The sequence below is a fragment of the Nelumbo nucifera genome, chromosome 3 (genome assembly GCF_055504915.1).
Source record: "Nelumbo nucifera cultivar China Antique chromosome 3, China Antique-T2T, whole genome shotgun sequence".
Taxonomy (NCBI): Eukaryota; Viridiplantae; Streptophyta; class Magnoliopsida; order Proteales; family Nelumbonaceae; genus Nelumbo; species Nelumbo nucifera.
Window position 1 is genome coordinate 105,959,944 of NC_142651.1, and position 20,930 is coordinate 105,980,873.

A 20,930-nucleotide genomic window follows, 5' to 3' on the forward strand; every position below is an offset into this window, starting at 1 on the left:
AGGTTACCTATATTTATTTTGTGTTTGAGTTTGTCCGAAAGTCTCTTCAAGGGTTTCTCTCTCCCTTGTATGCATAAAAGCCATTCCCTGTCTCTCTTCCTCAACCCTATTATAAAGATAAAAAAGTCTTCTTAGAGGAAACAACGTGAGTCTTTTTGCAACTAAATTCCCAACAGCTAAGAAACAGTTTTATTGATATTGGTGAACGCATTTGGTCTCCTCCTTATTTACCTCTTTCAACATGAGCCTCTTCTCCATATTCTAGCAGTGTTGGGTAATCAAGGTATCAGCAGTTGAGACCATTTTAGCTCTTGGGTCCTCCACATGAAATTAATCCATCTTCCATTAAGACCATGTAGATGGGAGAAGCACCCCCCTCCCCCAAGGAAAAAAAGAGGCCCTGCTGGTGTGGCTCCTAAATATGGATGGGTTATTCTTGGGCAGTTGTATGATCCAACATAAAGTTGAAGGAATTCTTCATGGCATTAAGCCATAGCATATTCCCCACTCATTCAAGTAGTTGTAATTGGGACCACCTTCTTCCCAAATCCCATTGATGGTTATCTTTTCAAATGCAGGAAGATAACCTTGTTGAGAAACATGGATGGTTTCTACATGCTTGTCTCTGTAGTGATTGTTTTAGAGAAGATGAAAAATGATTTTCCGTGGGATGGTCATGGCATTCAGAAGTTCCACCTTGTGGCATGGTCACAGGCAAGAAGAAAGCAAGCGAAGAGATGGGCGCCAGTTCATTAAGTGCTACGAATAAAGCCCTACTAAATGATTTTGGTGTTTTAGTGAAGAACAAGAGCATGTACAGAGGAAAGTGATCTGAGGTAAATATGGTTTTCCCCGGTTGAGGTGTTACTCATGCTAGGCAACAATCCCCCATGGCAGCATTTTGCGGAAAGGAACAATGCAGGTTTAGGGACAGTTGCTCAAACACATGACCACATCTTCTGTTCTGGACAGATTCTTGGTATGGTGTTGGACCTCTTGCTGAAGCCTACAAGAATCTGCTCCATATTGGTGCAGAAAAATTTGCAATAGCGATTGTTATGAAGTAGAGGCTGGCCAGGTGGTGTGGACCCAAGGCTGAGATGGAACATAAATGATTGAGAGGTAGCAACCCTGCTCTCCTTGTAGAATCTGGAAGCTTACTAAAGATGAAGGTTTCTTCATTGAGTTCCTTCTAGAATTCCATAATTGGCCCTCTTTAGGACTCTTACCTTGAAGGTTATCTGGAATGCCCATGTCCCGTCCAAGGTACCATTCTTCTTGTATACCGCAGTTTTGAACAGAATGCTAACAATCAATCATTTGATCTTTTTTGGCTCTTTAAAGGCATGATGCTGACCAAGATGTGTTTGATGCCTACATGAGTGAGATAGTGAATAAGTTTATATTCATTGCAAGATGACTTATGAGGTTTAGTGTCACTTCAGCTGGCTCTTTAGAAGCCCTTTGGCTTGGCTGATCCCAGGAAATGAAATCAAATAATACTGTCGCTTTCATGGCTTTCAAAAGGATATATTTTAAAATCAGTATCTTTGATCTTAAAAGCAGCACGAGAGGTTTTAATTGGGAAATTTAAGAACCATTGATTGATTAGGTGGTCGCTTATTCCGAAACACTTTTTATGAATATTCTAATGTTCATATCAGATAATAATAGATGGAAATAATGGGGATTAGTTGTAATGTAATTGATGTAATTGATGCTGTGCGATCTAGCTGCTCCCTACTGGAGGTGATCTGGCTTTTAGACGGACGGCGGACAGTTGATTTGCAAGAGGATAAGAGAACCCGGGGTTGTTAGCCTGACGAGGTCGCTCCGATGCTTAAGTTAGTATACATGTTGTGAGGATTCCATTATATAAAGGCTCCACCCCCGGTGGTTCAAGGTACGTGTGATTTATATGCTCTCTAGCTCTCTTCATTCTTAAGCTATTTTTAGCTCGCAACAAATATACTGACTTAAACATCGAAACGACCTCACCGAATTAGCAACCCCGGATTCTCTGATCTTCTTGCAGATCAAATGCCCGCCATCCGCGTGGAAGCAAATGAAAGCGGCAGGGAGCTAGATCGCACAGCATCGTTAATGTATTGTCACATCTTTTTTTATTTTTATTATAGCGGTGTGCTGTATTCAGCTGTTAATTTTAATTTTTAATATAATATAGAGCGTGGTTTATTTATTGGGTTCTTACTCTCAAGTCCCAACAAAACCGCTGCTGCTCGTTACAGTTCCGTACATCAATGGGTTTTATGAGTCGCCTCTCCAATTCGGTGGCTTCACTACTTCTCTCAAAGTTGGATGGATCGATCTCAGCATTATGCCCATGGACATTACCAACTACATCTCCGTTACTTTCTTCATGTAACCTCAGTTGATCAACTTCGAGCGCCAATCTTCTTGTAAGGGGCTTCAAAATAAGCCTTTCTTCTGAGCAACCAATCCGGGGGTGGAACACTTGCTCACCTCTCTACAATATCTGGATGGACTTAACTTGAGAGCTGTACCCAAAGAGGGATATAATTAACACCTTGCAGCCAACATCTAACACCCAACAGTGATCGGTACAGTAAGATTAGAATCGGACAAGCACGTTGAACAAGCCGCCCTTTCTCAATTCACGGTCTTTTTAATTATTTTTTTGATAAGTTATTTCTGAAATTAAGGTAGAGAAAGAGAGAGAGAATAGGTTAAAAAAATAAATAAATTAGGCTATTTCCTTTTCTGGAAATTAAGGTAAATTATTTCTGAAAGTAAGGTAGAGAGAGTAGGCTATTAAGGTAAATTAAGACTGGTTTTTTAATTAAATTTTTGGCTAAGTTATTTCTAAAATTAAAATTGAGAGAAAGTAGGTTATAAAAGAATAAAAATGTTTACATTTCTGAAAAAGGTAAAATTAAATTAAGGAAATTTTTTTTTTCTTTTCTAAAAATTAAGGTAGAGAGAATAGGTTATAGAAAAATAATTAAGGTAGAGAGAGTAGGTTATTAAAAAATAAATAAATCTGGAAAAGGTAAAATTAAATTAAGGTACAGATTGTTCTTTCACGCTTATTCGATCATCCCTTACAGCTGGCAAACAGGCCACATTTCACGCTTGGGTGAAAAAGGTTAGAGTCTGAGAACGTGAGGGCTTTGGAAATTTCTTTTAAAAAGTTATTAATTTTTATTAAAAATTAAAGAAGCACCACGTGTGGAACATTTGGAAGGCTTATCTAATATATATATATAAGATTCTATCTCTACTCCAGTGTTGGTTGGCTGTATTTCTAGAGAGAGAGATAAGAAATGGAGGTGGAAGCTGCAAAATCGGTAGCACTGATTGTGGGCATCACAGGCATGGTCGGATTGAACCTGGCCGAGGCTCTGAAGAAGCCAAGAGCTCCCGGAGGTCCATGGGCAGTGTATGGAACGGCTCGAAGTGCAAAACCCAGCTGGTTCTCGTCATCTCTGGTCGATGGCTACATCCAATTTGATCTCAGAGACTATGAAGCAACACACAGAGAGCTCTTCCCTCTAGCCAACCAGGTAACCCATCTCTTCTGGATGACCTTCTACTACTGTGACACCGAAGAATCCAATATTGCTGCAAATTCAACCATGCTGGCCAACGTACTCAGAGTCTTGACCCTCTCGCCCATCTCCCCACTCCACCATGTCACCCTCCTCACAGGAACCAAGCAGTATATGGGCCCTATATTTGATCCCGTCCTTGGTAGCCGGGTTGTCCCACATGAGTCTCCATTCCGGGAGGAATCCGACCGTCTCCCATTCCCCAACACATACCACGCTCTCGAAGATCTCCTGGTTTCCTTTTCCCCCAAATTCACATGGTCGGTCCACCGATCATCAATCATTTTTGGAGCATCGGCGAGGAGTTCACACAACATCTTACTGACTTTTGCGGCATATGCTTTAATATGCCGCCGTGAGGGCTCCCCTTTCAGGTTTCCCGGCAGCCGGTTCACATGGGAGCACTTCTGTGATGCCTCAGACGCTGGGTTGCTTGCTGAGCAACAGATATGGGCGGCCACCACCACGACGGCCATGGCTAAAAACCAGGCCTTCAATTGCACTAATGGGGATGTTTTCACGTGGAAGTACCTCTGGAAGGTACTGTGCGAGGTGTTTGATGTGGAATTCGTGGCGTTCAACGAGGGAGACAAGTTTGATTGGCTGGAAGAGATGAAGAACAAGGGGAAAGTGTGGGATGCAATTGTTGAAGAGAATGGACTCTGCAAGACTAATCTGGAAGATATCACTTGCTTCAATGCCGCTAATGTGGTTCTGAATTTCCGACTTCAGCATGTCTGTAGCATGACTAAGAGCCGGGAATTCGGGTTCTTTGGTTTCGCTGATTCTGCCAAGAGTGTGAAGAAATGGGTGGAGAAAATGAGAGACATGAACATCATCCCTAAAACCTGAGTCGGAAATCATCATCCACACTGGAAGTTAGCCTTGAAATTAAAGCTGAAATTTGATCACCTTCCGGTTTTCAATAAAGTCTTCTTTTTTATTTGCAGGGATGATATTACGAGAAAGCAATCCTCTTCGTCCTCGTCATTAAGCTTTGTCCTACTGTATAGGGTTGGCTTCGTCCTCACATCATAGGTTGTCAAAGAAAGTCTTCTGTTCTACTGTATAAGGTTGAATTCTATTCCATCATCATCATCTAAGTTTTTTCTTTTATAAATTCAACCTAAATACGTTTCTGTCGGATTCAATGCTTTAAAGCATATAAAAAATGATTATGAGTTATAAATTAACACTAACGGACAGAGACTCAGTTTGAAACAGTAGGAAGATAAATATGTATAATATAAATACAAAATAATACAAAAACACAAGAATTTGCATTATACATATTTGTATCTGTATTTGTACTTCTTTCAAACTGTGCTGGAAGTTTTATTTTCCAATTAGCAAATCAAAAACTCTGTTGAACAACTCTTTCCGTCTATCTCTTTCTATAATTTCAAAGAGGTGCAAGTCGGGCATGTTGGGCCAGGTTTACACTCAATTCAGGTCCAATCCTATGAATTGGGCTGAAGGCCAAAATTCGGAACAAGTCTGAAGTTAAGCTCAATTTGTTCAATCCATACTAGGACTTAGACCAGGAGAACCAGAGCTTGAGCTTGGGTTGGCCAATCAACCATCATTAAAATTTGGCATAAATCTAAGTGTTTATGTAATCATGTATAAGAAAATTTATGCATGTAAATATGGATTTATATATGCATGTAGCAGGTTTGGGTTGGACTTAAACTATCTAAGAATTAGGCCCAAATCTAGCCCAAAATATAAAAAGCCCAAAGTTAGGCTCAGGCCCAACCAGAGGACCAAATATCCAAGACCAAAGTGTGTAAACTTTGCAGTTGCATGTTATAAAAGTTAAAGCCCATACGGTATATTATAAATAAGTAATACTTGTACATATACATAATACGTGCACATACAATAATCCTATAATTCTCTAAACGGCAACATTTTGAGGTGGCAGAATTCTCCATCCCATCACTTAGTATATGTTTGGCATCGATGCTGCAGATATAGCACCGTGTTGATGTGTGGGTTAAAAGTATCGTTTTTTGAAAAAGCGATGTATATTTTTTGTTTGGAAATGTTGCTGTCAGGTAGGACATTTCCTGGAGCAACAGAAACGTTTAATGTTTTCAGCACTGCTGGTACTTATTATCCAGTGCCACGTCATGTTCCTGTTGGCAACAATGAGCTGTAGCTCTAGGAAATGCCAAATTCAGTGTTACTCTAAGCCACACTTTCCGATTTTTAAGGCATGGTTTAAAGCACAGTTTTTTATGGAAAAATGGATCCAAACAAAAAGGCGTTTCCTGGAGCACAATTTTTCTGACGTAGCGTTGATATGTCACCATTTTCTGGAACAACGGTATCGATGCTGAACAGACGCTTACTCCATTGTGAGAACAATACAGGTAACATTACAGAGAATACTCGGTCCACTTCCAAATGATGAGGAAACTATGGGCCCAAAGCCCATTTTATGATGCAAAGCATAAATGGACCAATACTAGGTCCACTTCCAAAGACAAACGAACCAAGCTTTGTCAAAAAGTAATGGACTAATGGAGTAATGGTGCAGCCCAATGATAAGGAAACAGGTCTTCTGAGGTGGGACCCATCATGTATGAGATGTGTGGTCCTAAGTATGTTGGTAGGGGTTTGAAATGCATTTTATTGGTAGGAGATTCAGACCCAGATCAACTACCCACTAGTTGTTCCCACATCCTTATCCATTAATTAATTATAGCTGTGCATTGAGAATATATCACTTGTCATTCATGGGGAATACAAAGTGGTGGTCAAGGTTTAAAATTTTGATACAATACGCCCGATGTATCTTTGAAAAATAGACATGGGATATACATGGAAATCAGACGTTTCATCTACTTTCATGCATACTGGACCCGTATTGGGGGTGTATCGGGGTGTACCGGTAGCATATCGACGAAAAAGATATGGCCAACAAATTAAAAAAAAAAATTAAAGGGGAAAGCAAGCTTCATTTCCCAAAAAATAAGCCTTTTTCCACCCCCAAATGACTCTAAAACTCCAAACATCATTCCTAGAGTGCTAGATTTGCAAAAGTTTGCAAGAAACAAGTGTGAATCATTAATTTTTTAAAAGATTTTTCAAATTTTGAAAAAATATGACAAAAATAGGTAAATTATTTCAATTTTTTATAATATCTTGTGATTTTTTTCTTGAATGTTTAAATTTATGTTGATCTACATTTCTTATACTCAAAATGATAATGTTTTTGTGTTATCAGTAGATTTATGGAAATTTCATGAAGATATTTGAAGAATATAAATTAACAAAAAATTTAAAAATGTAATTTTTTTTCTCTACATATAAATACTAAATATGTTTTAGATCTATGGATTAATCTATCATATCCATAGAGTAATTGAAATTTCTTCTTTAATATTTTTTTGATATTTTATCTTTTTAGAATTAAAAAATAAGTAATAATTAATTATATTTTATCATTTTATTACAAATAATGAATATACTATAATTCTATGGATGATCTATCATATCCACAAACCAATAGAAATTTCTTCTTTAATAACTAAATTTTTATTTTATATTTTTAGAATTTAAAAATAAATAATTAATTAATTATATTTTATCATTTGATCACAATGATTAAATATATTATAATTCTATGGATGATCTATCATATCCACAAATAAATTGGAATTTCTTCTTTAATAATTATTTTTTGAATATATTAAAAAATGTATTTATTTTTATAACTTTTACAAATGGACAATAAATAATAATTATTATTAATTATATTTTCACAGAGAAGTTGTGCCAATGCATGTTTTATGGTTGGATAGGAGAGTTGGTTTTTTCCCATCCCATAAAACATTAAAACTTAAGAATTAGAATTTATAAATTATAGTTACGCATAGGATTTTTAATGAAATTATAATTAACTACAATATATTTCTTCATAAAACCATTAACTACAATATATTAATTTAATGTATATACACCTCATTGAGGTCTTATATTTAGTGTTATTGGTCTATTTTTATGATTTATTAAAATATTTATAGTGTTTCCAAGTGTATTTTAGTTTTTCTCTAATACACATATATATCCAAGACGTATCCCGATACGTCTCTTAAAATTGTCTTTCCGATATACTTGACGTTTCCAATATTTTGAATCTTGGTGTTTGTATTCTATGGGTAGGGATGTGAGAACGATTTGTGAGTAACATATCTGTAGTGCAAGATAAAAGAGGTTTAGAATTTAGATTGAGACCATCAAAAGCAAGTTCAGATATGCTACCAACGAGATGCTCCAAACATGTCCCAACTAGCCATTTCAGCGCACATTGTTAACACCTCCCCATAAATGACAAGGGAGATAGATGTTCCCACTGTACGTACGGCTGCAATGAGTGGTTGGGATAGTGTTGGAAGCATATTTTTAGTAGCAGACCCCTACCCACATGGAGCACTCTAACTGGCTGGCCTCTACTTTGGAGCTAGCCTGCCCCTGGCTACATGATTGTATTTAAAAGTTGTTAATTGGTGGGAGTGGGTGTGGGGTCAGATAAGTTGCAGTGGTTGTGTTCATTGGCAAGGAAATTAAAGTCAATAAAGAGTGATAATTACTTTGATAATGTCCTAAGGTAGGGTTAAAACCAAGAATCATGTCATTAGGTGTATCAATGGATCGGAATATCAATTCATAAATTGAAACACACAGCACATCCCACCATGTATTAAGAACATCTCTTTATAAATAACATGAGAAATGTTTTTGATGTATTATTGCGATGTATATTGTAAGGTTATGTGAAAAGCACTATATGAGAAATAAATTTGGACTCATATCAATATGGCCCATTAAACCAGGGGCGGAGCGCTGGGGACCCGGGGGAGCCATGGCCCCTCTATGGTTCGGAATTCTCTACTTGGAATAGAGTTTTCTATGTAAGATTCCCCCTCCCAAACTTTCCACTTCAATGGTTGATCTCCTTATGGGCGGGCCCATTCCACTTTAGGTTTTGACCCCCTCACAAAAAAAAAAAAAAAAAAAAAAATTCTGGATCAGCCCCTGCATTAAACCCTTACTTCATGTAAATCAAAGTGAGGTCACTGCAATGAATCAAATTCCCAGTTTGCAGAGAAACAGCGAATGAAAGTGACATAGAGTCGAATCTGCCGTGTGGCGGACATCAAAAGTGAGCAGGGGTTTAAGAAACTTTGCGACATTGCCAGCTGTAACCATAAAAGGATAGAATTAATATAATAAACAAAAGCCCAAGTTTCTTCACTGGCTATTTTATCAATTATTTGTCATTCCTTCTGACTAGCTTTATCACTTCATCTTCCTTTAGCATTTTTCTTTCTTTCTTTCTTTCTTTCTTTCTTTTGCATAAAAACAAACATTTGAAACTGAAATGAACCTTTTTCTTTTTGTCCATCTTTCCCAATATACCCAAAGTTTCGCCCAACACACTAATATAATTGATATATGTATTAAAATTTACAGGATATAATATAACGATGATGCAGATGGAGGGAGCTTTGAGGTCACATGATTTCCTCACAAGCACGCATCATTTGGGAATTGGGATAGGATTCTCTTTAAAGAAAAACTCTGGGTATACCGTCGAAAGCATGGGAATCCCGCCATACACTAGGAACATCTCCCCACAAATTAAACAATAAATGTATAGAAGATATTCTCAATGTATAATTAGATGTAAGTAATTAAATTTTGTAATATATTGGGGTTTATTGGCCAATACATATCATATTGGTGACCCTTTGATATGTCTTAAAGTGAATGTTTTGGGGTTAGAACAATTTCAGGGGGTAGACAGGTATTAAACAATCCCCTAAAAATGTTTCAAAAAGAAAATAAAAAAAAATAAAATGCATTCAACGGGTGTATCGGCCTGTATCTATATTTGAAACTTTGACTGAATGCTGTGTGAATAAAATTTTTTGTTGCAAGTGGGCTCTTTTTTATGATTCATCATACATGGTCATCCTCTCTGCTATTGTTTTAAAAGGCTGTCGGCAAAGGCCTAAGCCTCAAAGTGAGGCTAAGAAAATAGGCCTAGCCTCAATAGCCTCGGACCCCACTAGCAAGGCTTAGGCCCTGAGTTGTTTGAGACTTAGGCCTTTGGTATCAAAATATTCAAGGCTTAGGCCTTAACTATTTGGCATGCTAATGTTAAATATGAAGATTCATGCAGGGGTAAAATAAAAATTTTAAGAAAAAATTATGCTTTGTTTTGTATAAATTAATGTACATTGAACAAATGAATAAACGTACAAATAACAAATAAATACATATAAATGTGTAAGAAAATAGCTTTCTTTATTGTTCATATTCTATATCTTCATTTTGTTCTTATCCACTTGCCCCATACTTGATGATCTATTTTGCATCACATAGATGGTCATTTTTCATTAATGCATACAAGTGCAAGAAACAAAACGGGAATGCTTTACTCTTAAAGCGATGTTGGTTCATATCCCTGAATTGAAAGGTTTAACTATATTGTTTTGTTAAGGGACTCCTTTTTAATAATTAAATAACACAAAACTAACTAAGGCTGCAACTTGGGCCGGGTTAGCACGAATCCAACCCGAAAATGTCAGGTTGGGTTGGGTCAGGTTGATGCATGAGTTGGGATTAGGGTTGAAATTTATGAACCTGAGTTACTTTGGATTGGTTATGATTGACCCCATGGACAACCTGACTCTATATTACATATCATATATAAGTATATGTTATATATATGATCATACATTGATTGTTTAGATGCACGATAGTTGTATTGCCATTATCACATACTACCATTTATTTCATTTAAGATAATCACTTCACTTAATCCTAATTGGAAATACTAAAATCTTGATAACATATTTTATGTTTTCTAAATATTTTATTCTTTATCTCCTCTTTGTTGTTTCCCACTCATAGCTTGCTTCCCATAAAAGATCTATTATAAATCATCATAATAAACGATAGTCATTTCAAACACTTTTTTTTTTATATTTTGTACTTAAAAAAGAACCAATAAACACATCAACAAACAAATACTAATAAAACATAGGATTAATATTTGTAATGAAAGTTGAGTTAAGATCTAAGATTAAGAAGTTTTACAAGATTTTAACTTTTAAGGGATGGTAAGAAGGTTTGGTTGGGTCCAATCTGAGCTCAGTCCAACCCGAATTTGACTTTGGGTTGAAGGAATTTAGTTAGGGTTAGGGTTGGGCTAGGATTGACCTCAGCCCAACCTAACCCAGCCCGACTTGCAGCCCTAAAACTAACCATGCTTTTAATGCATAATTTTGAAAAAATAATAAAAAAATGTGCATGGTTCGAAGTGTTGATATTTGATGCACCCCTTTTGACGTAGTGGGGTGTATGAAGACTAATTTTGTGTTTAATACATCAAACAAGCCAAATAAGATCTCAATTTTATGTTTTTTTATGTCTTTATTGTTTATGAATTGTATCTTTTTCTTTAACTCAAGGCTTATGCCTCAAAAGGCCTTGAGGCTTACGCAGTGGCCCTATGAGACCCAACCACCATGCCTCTGCCTTTAGCCTTTTAAAACCTTACTCTCTACCCACCATTTCAACTTTATTCCCTTTGTTCCCAACATTCTAACATTCGGCCCCTTACCATTCTACCCACTAGCTAGGTCCTAAGCCAATAGATACAGGGGGCTGGGTTGTACCAATAAGGGTATTACCATCATTTCAAATGGAAAGTTTGGGAGGGTTGAGGTATTCTATTGTCCCAAGCCTCCATGTAAACCAATGTTTTAAAAACTAACCGGGAACTAGAACCACTTTGGTCACTGATTTCTAGGTTAGCAGTTTGGCCATCTAGTTCCAATGGATGGCCTGTTTTAATTTAAAAAAATAATTAAAACAAATAAACAGCCAAAAACATTGTTTAGGTCGAACAGGTTGACGGTTCAATCACCTGATTCAGCAGGTTGCTAATTAAATCAATACTTTTCGACAAAAAAATAGGTCAGAGGTGAAATAGAACCAATTGCGTGGACAACTTTCAGGCCAAACGGTTCGACCGTCTAGATAAACAATGGTTCAAAAACCATTCCATAACGTATAGAAGATCGTTTGGATTTTGGCCAATAGAAAATAAAAGTTTCTTTAGACAAATAATACCGAAAACTTATTAGTTATTACTTAAAAGGAAAATTCCCGATTAGTACCTTGTATTTTGAGTCTAGTGTCATTTTGATCCCCAAACTTTAAAATACAACAATTCAGTACCCAGACTTTCAAAATGTGACAATCCAGTACCTGCCATTAACTAGCTATTAAGCAGCCCTTAAGTGACATTTTGAAAAGACAAATGGCTTTCAAGTGTCATCTAATTCTCTTTATAAACTATCCAAACATTGACAAAAAAAAATAATAGTCTCAAATCCTTGCCTCTTCTATTCAACAAAGTTAGGGTAACTAGAATGTCCACTTAAACATAACCCCAACTTTCTTGATGTATTTAGATGGTTGGTAAAAAAATTAAATGACACTCGAAGGGTATTGGTGTCTTTTTCAAATCACTTAATTGTAAATTAACTGCTGATTAATGATAGATACTGGATTGTCACACTTTAAAAGTTCAAGTATTGAATTGTGGCGTTTTAAAATTCGGGGACCAAAATGACACTAGGCACAAAACAGAGAGTACTAATCGAGAATTTTCCCCTACTTAAAAAATAGGTTAGCTTTAATTATATATTAATTTTAGACTTATGAAAGGATCGTGTAATGACTAACGGTTGCGAGTGTTTAATTTAATGAATCAGTGCTTAATTAAACACTAAAAACAATGATTTAAATCCTGAATAAAATACGAAATATCAAATAATTAATGCGAATATGCTAGGTAATGCGATCCCTCCCTCATTCTCGATGACTATGAGAGGAATTGAGAATTTGAGAATGGGATAAGCTTTTGTTTTTGTTTTTTTTTTTTCTTTCTTTCTTTCTTTTCTCGTTTCCCTTACAGTTTTTGTCTTTTTTATTTTGCAACTCCAAGTTGGATAAAAAGGAAAGGTTGCACTTGCACAGTTGCACCTACACCTGCAACTGCGGAATCCAATGCAATGCGCATCGTGTAAAACGAGAGAGAAATCTATAGATGTATCAGTGGCAATCTCGTAATTGTGAGTGAGTTGTTTGGACTTGAGCAATTTTCAATTTTGTACCACTCTACGCAAAACAATATGAAATTAAAATCTCCATGAAGATTGAGATACGGTGCTGTAAGTAACAACAATATGAAATTAAAAACCAGCAGCAGAAAGTAGGAGCAGAAGGAATCCCAACGAAACGAGCATGGCGCATGGGAAGGGGAAGAGCAGTAAGTGAAAATGAATGGGCGCGTAAAGATGAAAGTAAGGAGGATCATTTAATGAAATATCAGATTTTGGATCAATCAGCGTTCCAACTTGGAAACTGTATCCATTTAATGTTTCATAAATACTGCCTCTGCCTCTGCCTCTTAAATAAGTGAGAGATTTCAAATTTGCAGAGTTCTGGTTTTCTTGATAAAGCAACTAACGCGCATGTGCACAGTACTACCTGTCTCTGTCTGCGTTTCCAGTTTTCCACTATCACTCACTCGGTTCATTTTGAGAGAGAGAGAGAGAACAGAGAAAACTAATAAAAATTTAACATGACCCACCATTCTTCATAACCAAATCCAACTTCATGAACATCCAAATTACCATTACCTATGACAGATAGCAGTACCACTAGGGAGCTTAGTTGCACTAACTAAGTGCTCTTTTGACCTACAGACTACAGCTACAAGTTTGAAATCTCAACTGACAAACATTCTTGGTATTGCTCTTCAATCTGATTATTCATCTCAACTGGAATCAAGGGTACCCTTTTATAAATCTCACAAAATTTTTGACATGAAGCACAATAAGCTGGAGGATGAGGATGGTCCCTACTCCCTTCCTTGGTACTACTGTCCAAACAAAGCAAAAAAAGAAATACTTGCAGGCGACAAGTTTCCCCACTCTCTCTCTCTCATCTGTATATAGTGACCGAGTTTGCAATCCCTTTTATGTACCCATCTGTTCGGTACACAGCCAGAGTTGAGCAGTGATGCCAAATAAAGGCAAATCCGAAAAGTGTGCATCATCATTCATCCATTCCATGGAAAGAGATTGAGGTCCCAGGATTCAAGTGTTTTTAAGTTGTCAACGATCATTGGGTCTGAATCCAAACGGTTCTCTTGATCGGGAATGGGAAATCAAGCAGTTGACTTGATCGAAAACAATGTGCAGATAAGCTGAATATATTTACTTGGATCGATGAGGAGAGACCTGTAGAGGCTTCAGGTTTGGTTTACACTTCACACACACTCCTCTTAAATAGTCTCTATAAAAAAAAAAAAAAAAAAAAAAAAGGTTTTCTCTTCACCTGTGACATCTGCTGCTTTTAATGAGCTACTATCACTTGCTATGCTGCACCATTTATCTTTACCAGAGTACAAATTAGATATAAAAAAGGCCACAGTCCACACTCCACAGGGTGAGGGTGCCCTTGCAAATCAGGCAGGTCCTATTATTCCAGAAATGCCACCTCACCTCTGTCCTTTAAATTATAGCAAAGTGGATATTCTCTTACTTCCCTCTTTCTGCAAATCATATCCACTTTCCAACCCCACCAATTCATTCATTATTCATTCATGTAGAAAAAAATTGAGATAAGTTGTAGACTTGTGATCCAAACATGTAAAAGTTGAAAATGGGTAGTTGGGTACTGTACTACACTGTCTGTACATCTACAGAAAAAGAATTCAAAAACAAAGCAAAATGCAAAATTTTAGAACATTATCCTTCAGGAGAAGCAGCAGCAGCAGCCAGCAACAGCCAACTATAACGAGTAAAGGCGACAAAATTTCCCGGCTGAATTTTTGTTTTCTTAATCTTTTTCTCTCTTTCGTTTGTACAAGTAACAAATGAAGAACCAGAACCAGAACCAGATGGATCAAAGGATCAATTATCTCCACTCTTCCGGCGACGACATGCATGCATCCTCCTTCGATGCCCCCTACAATTTTTTTTTTGTCGAACACCATCATCAGCAGCTGAGTGCCTCATACTTCACCGGAATTGGACGGTTAAACCCGACCTGAGACAGCAAATTCCCTACTATGGCTAGATCCCGACAGAATACCCCTTGGTAAACTGATACTGTCTTTGCACCCTTCTTGTCCAGCACCGGCAGCTGCTCCAAGCTGCTGCCTTTATTGTAATCTGACAAAGCTATCTGTTGTTTCCTATCTTCAATCTCTACACTTGTCTTGCTCACTTTCCCTTCTAATTTTGGTTCCGGAGCTGTAACTTGAAGTGCAGCAGCTGCTGCTACTGCTGCTTGTAGTGCAGCCGCAGCCTTCTGCCTCTGCATATCTGCTGCCTCTTCCTCCAGGATTGTAGCCATTATGCTCGAATAACCCTTCTGCAGCATCCGATACAGCAAAAGCGCTGTCATTCTCGCCTGATCTTTAACTGAATCAAGATCGCGATCTTCTACAAACTCACACCTTTCCACAAAATTCATCGCCCTATCCGGCCTGTGGCGCAAGGTGAGCAGCAAATATGCCTTCTCCAATTCAGATCGTGAGCATCCCCTCCTCAATCCAATCAATCCATAGTAATCGACATTGCCCGTCTCCCCTGAAGCAATCCTCTGCTTCAACTCCTGCATCTTCACAGTGAGTGCGCGGAGGTTGCTGGGGACATCACGGTACCGAACATTTTGCCTCTTCCAGGCAGGCCCCGGCAGCTTCCGGTCTCGCAGGATCGAGTCATAGAGGATCTTCAAGTGTTCCAAGTCACGAACGCAATCGGGGAAGCATCTGATGGCCTCGAATAGGGCGGCCCGTGTGGTAAGGGCGGGAATGCAAGTGGGATCAAGTGCCAAAGTGCGATTGCAATCGGCGATGGCCTCAGCAATTCGACCCGCAGCTCGATAGGCTGCCGCCCGGTGCATGTAGCACTCAGCAAGGAAGCCCTGTGGGGTGCCACGGCGCCCGTCAAGGATCTTGGAGAAGTGACGGATGGCCTCCGAGTACAGGCCAGCATCAAGGGCTGCAAGAGCGGCTGTGCGGCGTCGGAGGAGGAGCTTGATGTGGCTAACAAGTTGTGTCACACTCTCGGACTCGGTTGGCGGCAGTGTGGCCGGAGCGTTGCAGCTGCCGCAACTTGCGACGTTAGAAATGCTGAAGCTATCGTCAGACCAGCTCACGCTCTGCCGCCGGAATGCCGCAGAGGCTAGGCGCTTTCCGGTTTGAAGGAGAACCATGGCGTCTTCCATTAACCCAAGATGACAGCAGGCTCGACCCAGAACCAAGTACCTACATACATCATGCATTCGTGAACTGAAGGTCAGAGCCGGTTCACTAATTCAAACAGGCTGATTTGCAGACCAGCCGGCTCACAGAAATTTGTCTTCTTCCCCGGTCGACGACTATCTACTAATTGACGACACTACCCTCGAAAAGATTCGAGCTAGATTCATTCTCTCCCTTCTCATCGTTGTAAATGTGAAGGGCATGCTTGGGTCAAACTCAAAGGTAGAATTCAGAGGAACTCCGGTATGACCATCAGCTTTATTTGGTTGGCGCCGGATCCGCACATGATATAGGAATTTTTATCCTATTAATCAGTTTCTTAATCAAATAGTCTCACTTTGAATTGACCCATTGAGAAACGGGAAACAGAAGAAGCTTCAATGTCAAGCCAGCAGAAAAATAATGGAGAAATCATTGAGAAAATTACCTCCATTGCCCTTGCTTTTCGCAGTTTTTGCATAGACTGGACATCACCTTCTTTTTCAGGTCCGAAACAGAGAAGCATTTGAACGAAAGGTCACGCTCTCCAGAATCCGACGAGGAGTTATCGGACGGGAGAAGCTTAACTTGTTCTCTTGAGAGCTGCTGGGAACAACTATCGGAGGAGAGGTCCGATTCCTCGGTGACCATTTTGTAGCTGGGAATGTGTTCCTGGAGCATATCAGCGACCTCCTTGAAGCGGCGGAGGTAGAGGAGGGATCGAGCTTTGAGCTCGAGAGCCAACTCCAGCCGCGGAGAGAGAACAAGGGCAGCATCCAGGAGATTGAGGGCGGAAGCTATCTCCGATTGCTCCTGAGTTGCGAGGAGGGCCCGAGCGTCTTTCACATATTTGTCTGCAATCTGATCAAGTAACAGGAAGCAAGTGCCGCTAATTCAATATGGATTTTTTTTTTTTCTTTTAAGAATTAAGATGTAAAACCTATGTCATCGAATTTGAAGATTTAGTGAAAACAAACAAATCCAGTAAGCCCATCTGAAATTCATCAAAGAAAAAACCAAAAGCAAGAGAAACCCATCTTTTGGTCGATGCTAGAAAATAAAAAAGCAACCCAAAATCCATTTGGATTAAAACATAGAATCGACCAGTCGACCGCAAAATTACCCCGAACAACCCAAAACAAAAAAAAAAGGAGAAACACAGCAGAAGAAAGCTCAATAAAACAGGGGAGGAAATGAGGAACCCACCTTTCTGTTGCTAACCCACCAATTTTTCTTCTCCACACCAGCCAAAGACGGAGAAGTCGACATGGTTGCAGATGCATCAACCACCGATTTTCTCTCAAAACCTCCTCATTTTACTCCCATCAAAGGGAGAAACTCAGAGAAGAGAATGGAGAAAGAAAGAAAGAGAGTAAGGGAGAAAAGGGGAAGGGAATGATTATTTTAAACCTAGATATGGAAGGGTAAATAGGGGGGAAATGAGAGAAAACAAACCCTAAAAACAACAACCAGATTTGACTAAAGGGAAAGCTTTGATCCTTCAACTTCTTCGCTGGCTCCGCAGAGCCAGTCGGCCAGATACTTCTCTCGCTTTCACACTACTCTACCACTCAAACCCCGAATTAAAAGAGAACAAAGGAACCCCTGTCCCCTCCCCACCCAATGACCGCCTTTACCTTGTAAAAGCGTCACTCCACCGGCTACAGTCGGTAACTCATCACGGGTACACTGGAGTTCAACTACCGGGAAAAAAGACTTGACGCCCAGAAAGTGCAAGAAATCTCACCAGTCACCAGTCTCCAGTCACCACCCTGATATACTGATATGTCATAAATTCATCTGTGTTGGCAATCTATCCATTTACCATTATACCCTTAGCTGGTTTGATCTCTACTTTTTAAATAAGTAAAATTAAATTAAATGTCCCGCCATCCTTTCGCGAACATTCAAATTAAAATTTGACACAAAGTGGCTTAAATTAATTAATCAATTCTGATTCCATATAGTGTCATGACAGTTTAAACACTTGCAAAGCCGTGTTGGCTTTGTCAAATTGTATTTAATACAAAATAGAGTAACAATGGTGAAGGAGTTTATGGTCATTTGATAGAAACCATAGGGACAATTATGTAATTAAAAGCATCATTACATCCATAAGAGGAGTTGGGATATAAGGTTAGAAGTATCGACACGTATCCGTCGATATGTAATGTGTCGATGCATGGGTTGTATCGGGTTAGCCACTGATGAAGAGGGTAACTTGGTCTTAAACCGGTTCCTCTGAACCAATTTCAAAAAAAAAATAAATAAAACATTAAAAAAAGAATCGAATTTAAAACCTTGGGGATATTCTAAGAACCTACCAACATGATCTAATATTGCACATTCTAAGAACCTACCAACATGATCTAATATTGCACATCTCACACATGATGACCCGCCCGAATGAGGCCCTCTAACCGCTGAGGATATGCTACTTACCACTAAGTTATATAACCAATTACGATGTTTACGCTAGTGTTTGATACACAGATGCTTATTTTCTTATTTTCTATTGAAAAATAATAATATCAGAAATAACGAGACATCATCCAAAGATATTCTCAATACACGATCAGGATGTACTGTTGTGGAAACTATCCCGTAGAAGACTGATTTCAACTCGTGATAAGCACCTTGTCATAAATTAAATAACGAGTAGTTATATGGGTGGGATGGAGTTGAAGAGCTCTTTTAAGCATCGCTTAAAAAAAATAAAAGGCTCTTTTAAGCATCCCAATTCCCAAGTCCTTTTCTTCCCCACACCTCCATCTTAATTCTAAGTCCTTACAACCTCGTGTAGGTCAAATCTCCCGTGCCACGTCATAATGCATCTAGCCTGTATCCACGTGTTACTTCAATACGTTGGGTCCCACATTAGCTAGGAATTGTTCAATGTCCAGCTCAGCTTAAACTTTGTAACATGCTTCCTTCTTAAGTTTTTTTTTTCTTCTAATTTTATATAGATATAGGAGCTGGGTATGGACTCTATAAAGTGTACCATTTGTTTTGGGCATTAAGTGTACCAATTATTGGGTGTTCCTCATGATAGTCAAGTCAAGCTGTACATTGAAGGCTCCATTATATAGTATACATCCTTCAATTTTCTTTTTCTTTCTTTTGCAATGTTTGAGAGTGCTTAAAAATAAGTGTTTATTGAAAATAAATGTTTATTTGGGAGGGGATTCAAACCATTATGTACTTATTGGTGTCTTGGAAATAATCATGAAATAAGTGTTTATTTTAAAAATAAGGATTTATTTTTAAGCCCAATTTTCCAGCTTTTTGAAGTGTTCATACAATAGGCACTTACTCAATTTCTTTTCTCTCGTAGTTGTCCCCGATGAATTTTTAGAATATTAATTATATCTGATGAAGGAAGATTTGACCCGATCTCGCAATCGTGCCACGTGGCAAAAAATAAATAGCTCGGCACTTAAAGCAGCGTACCCAGGGTGCAAACACCAAAGGGAAGAAACCAGCAGACCGAACTCCCTTCGAGGAGACCGAACTCCCTTCGAGGAGCCCGAACTCCCTACTAAGAGCCCGACCTCCCTACTAAGAGCTCGAACTCCCTACGAGGAGCCCAAACTCTCCCTTTGGCCTCGAGCCACACAAAGCAGTGACCCGAACTGGCCCGCCTCATGGCAGTTCGGGACACTCCCCTATCCGAACTCAAGACTTTGCCTCGCACACCGTTCTAGCACTTCGCCTCCAGAACGCCGAACTAGACAAACCACACCGTACCTGACATCGAAGGAGTCCGTATCCAGGGGCGGCGCACCTGACTGACTTGGGATCTGATGCTTGACAGCCGCACTTCAACGGCCACTTGCCACCGTCACCTACCACCACCATCTCCAGTTACAGAGACGGCTCCGACAAAAAGAGCAGTGGCAGTTCTGCCCCAGTAGAGGTGATGACACCCGAACTGGCAGAAGCACGGAAGTAATCATACCCGAGTTGACAAAAGCCTAGGAGTGAGTGCGTGAGGTGGTTATAAAAGGCTCTCTACCCCCCAAGAACATGGTATGAAAACTTTGCGCTATCTGGTTTTATCTTGCCTTTGAAGGATTTTAACTTGAGCTTCGGAGCCTTTACACCAAGTTCCCCCCGGAGCTTCCTCATCTTCTCCGTTTCAGGTTCCCTGCTACTCAGTTTAGAGGCAAGGTCGTTGACAGCTAAGACCGGCCAGATTGCGCATCATCAATACCCTTTTACAGAAACAATTTTACAAAGGTACTTTTATAAAAGTAATTTTATGAAAAGTATTTTTACGAAAGCACTTTTACAAAAATATTTTTATGAAAATACTTTTACATGAAAGCACTTTTATGAAAATACATTTACAAGAGCATTTTTATAAAAGTGCTTTTAGTACTTTTACAAAAAACACTTTTATAAAAGCAATTTTATGAAAGTGCTTTTACAAAAGTACTTTTGCATAAGTATTTTTAATAAAAAGCAATTTTACGAAAGTGCTTTTACATAAGTATTTTACAGGAGTGCTTTTATCAAAGTACTTTTTATGAATGTACTTTTTTAAAAGCACTTCTACCAAAGTACTTTTATCCATTCACCTTGGATTGGATATTTTGAAAATTTGAAAGAAAATAAAGGACACAAGAATCACAATTGCTTATTTAAGTGCTTATTGGAGAAAAAGACAACCAAACACCCAATATAAAATAAGTATTTATTTTAATAAGCACTTATTCAATAAACACTTATTTTTAACATAAGCACTCTCAAACATGGTCTTAACAGAATATTCAAAATTGAGGGATTTGTGTATTGCATGATTGGCGATTTAACAGAATGATGACAGGGGTAGCATAATTCCCACTTTTATTTATTTTTTTTTATAGATCCAAAAGGGTGCTACACAAGACAGGGGTAGCATATCCCCCCAAATCACAATTACAAATAAAACCCAAAGGAAAAGAGAGATCTTTCAAATTAAAATTTAAGAAACCTGGAGGAAAAGATTGAGA

General features: G+C 38.6%; 1 protein-coding gene and 1 pseudogene across 2 annotated transcripts; one reads left to right on the forward strand and one right to left on the reverse strand.

The window, feature by feature from the left end:
• The first annotated feature begins 3,268 nt into the window (after nt 1-3,268).
• On the forward strand, nt 3,269-4,721 carry LOC104598817 ((S)-8-oxocitronellyl enol synthase CYC2 pseudogene; annotated as a pseudogene). Its single transcript, XR_016084171.1, has one exon. The product of XR_016084171.1 is annotated as a (S)-8-oxocitronellyl enol synthase CYC2 pseudogene (transcript).
• Nucleotides 4,722-14,320: 9,599 nt separating this feature from the next.
• LOC104598816 (uncharacterized) lies at nt 14,321-17,538 on the reverse strand. The gene is made up of 3 exons (XM_010261049.3): nt 17,143-17,538; nt 16,385-16,797; nt 14,321-15,960 (listed from the first exon to the last, which is right to left on the reverse strand). The coding sequence occupies exons 1-3, from the start codon at nt 17,203-17,205 to the stop codon at nt 14,685-14,687; spliced, it is 1,752 nt and encodes a 583-aa protein (XP_010259351.1). The 5' UTR covers nt 17,206-17,538; the 3' UTR covers nt 14,321-14,684.
• Nucleotides 17,539-20,930: the final 3,392 nt, after the last annotated feature.

Excerpts from the sequence above, each read along its gene's own strand:
- LOC104598816 (XM_010261049.3), bottom strand. The coding sequence starts at position 17,205 with ATGTCGACTTCTCCGTCTTTGGCTGGTGTGGAGAAGAAAAATTGGTGG. Across the intron at positions 16,798-17,142 it reads GGTGGGTTAGCAACAGAAAG|ATTGCAGACAAATATGTGAA; the intron begins GTGGGTTCCTCA and ends TTACTTGATCAG. Across the intron at positions 15,961-16,384 it reads GAAAAGCAAGGGCAATGGAG|GTACTTGGTTCTGGGTCGAG; the intron begins GTAATTTTCTCA and ends TGATGTATGTAG.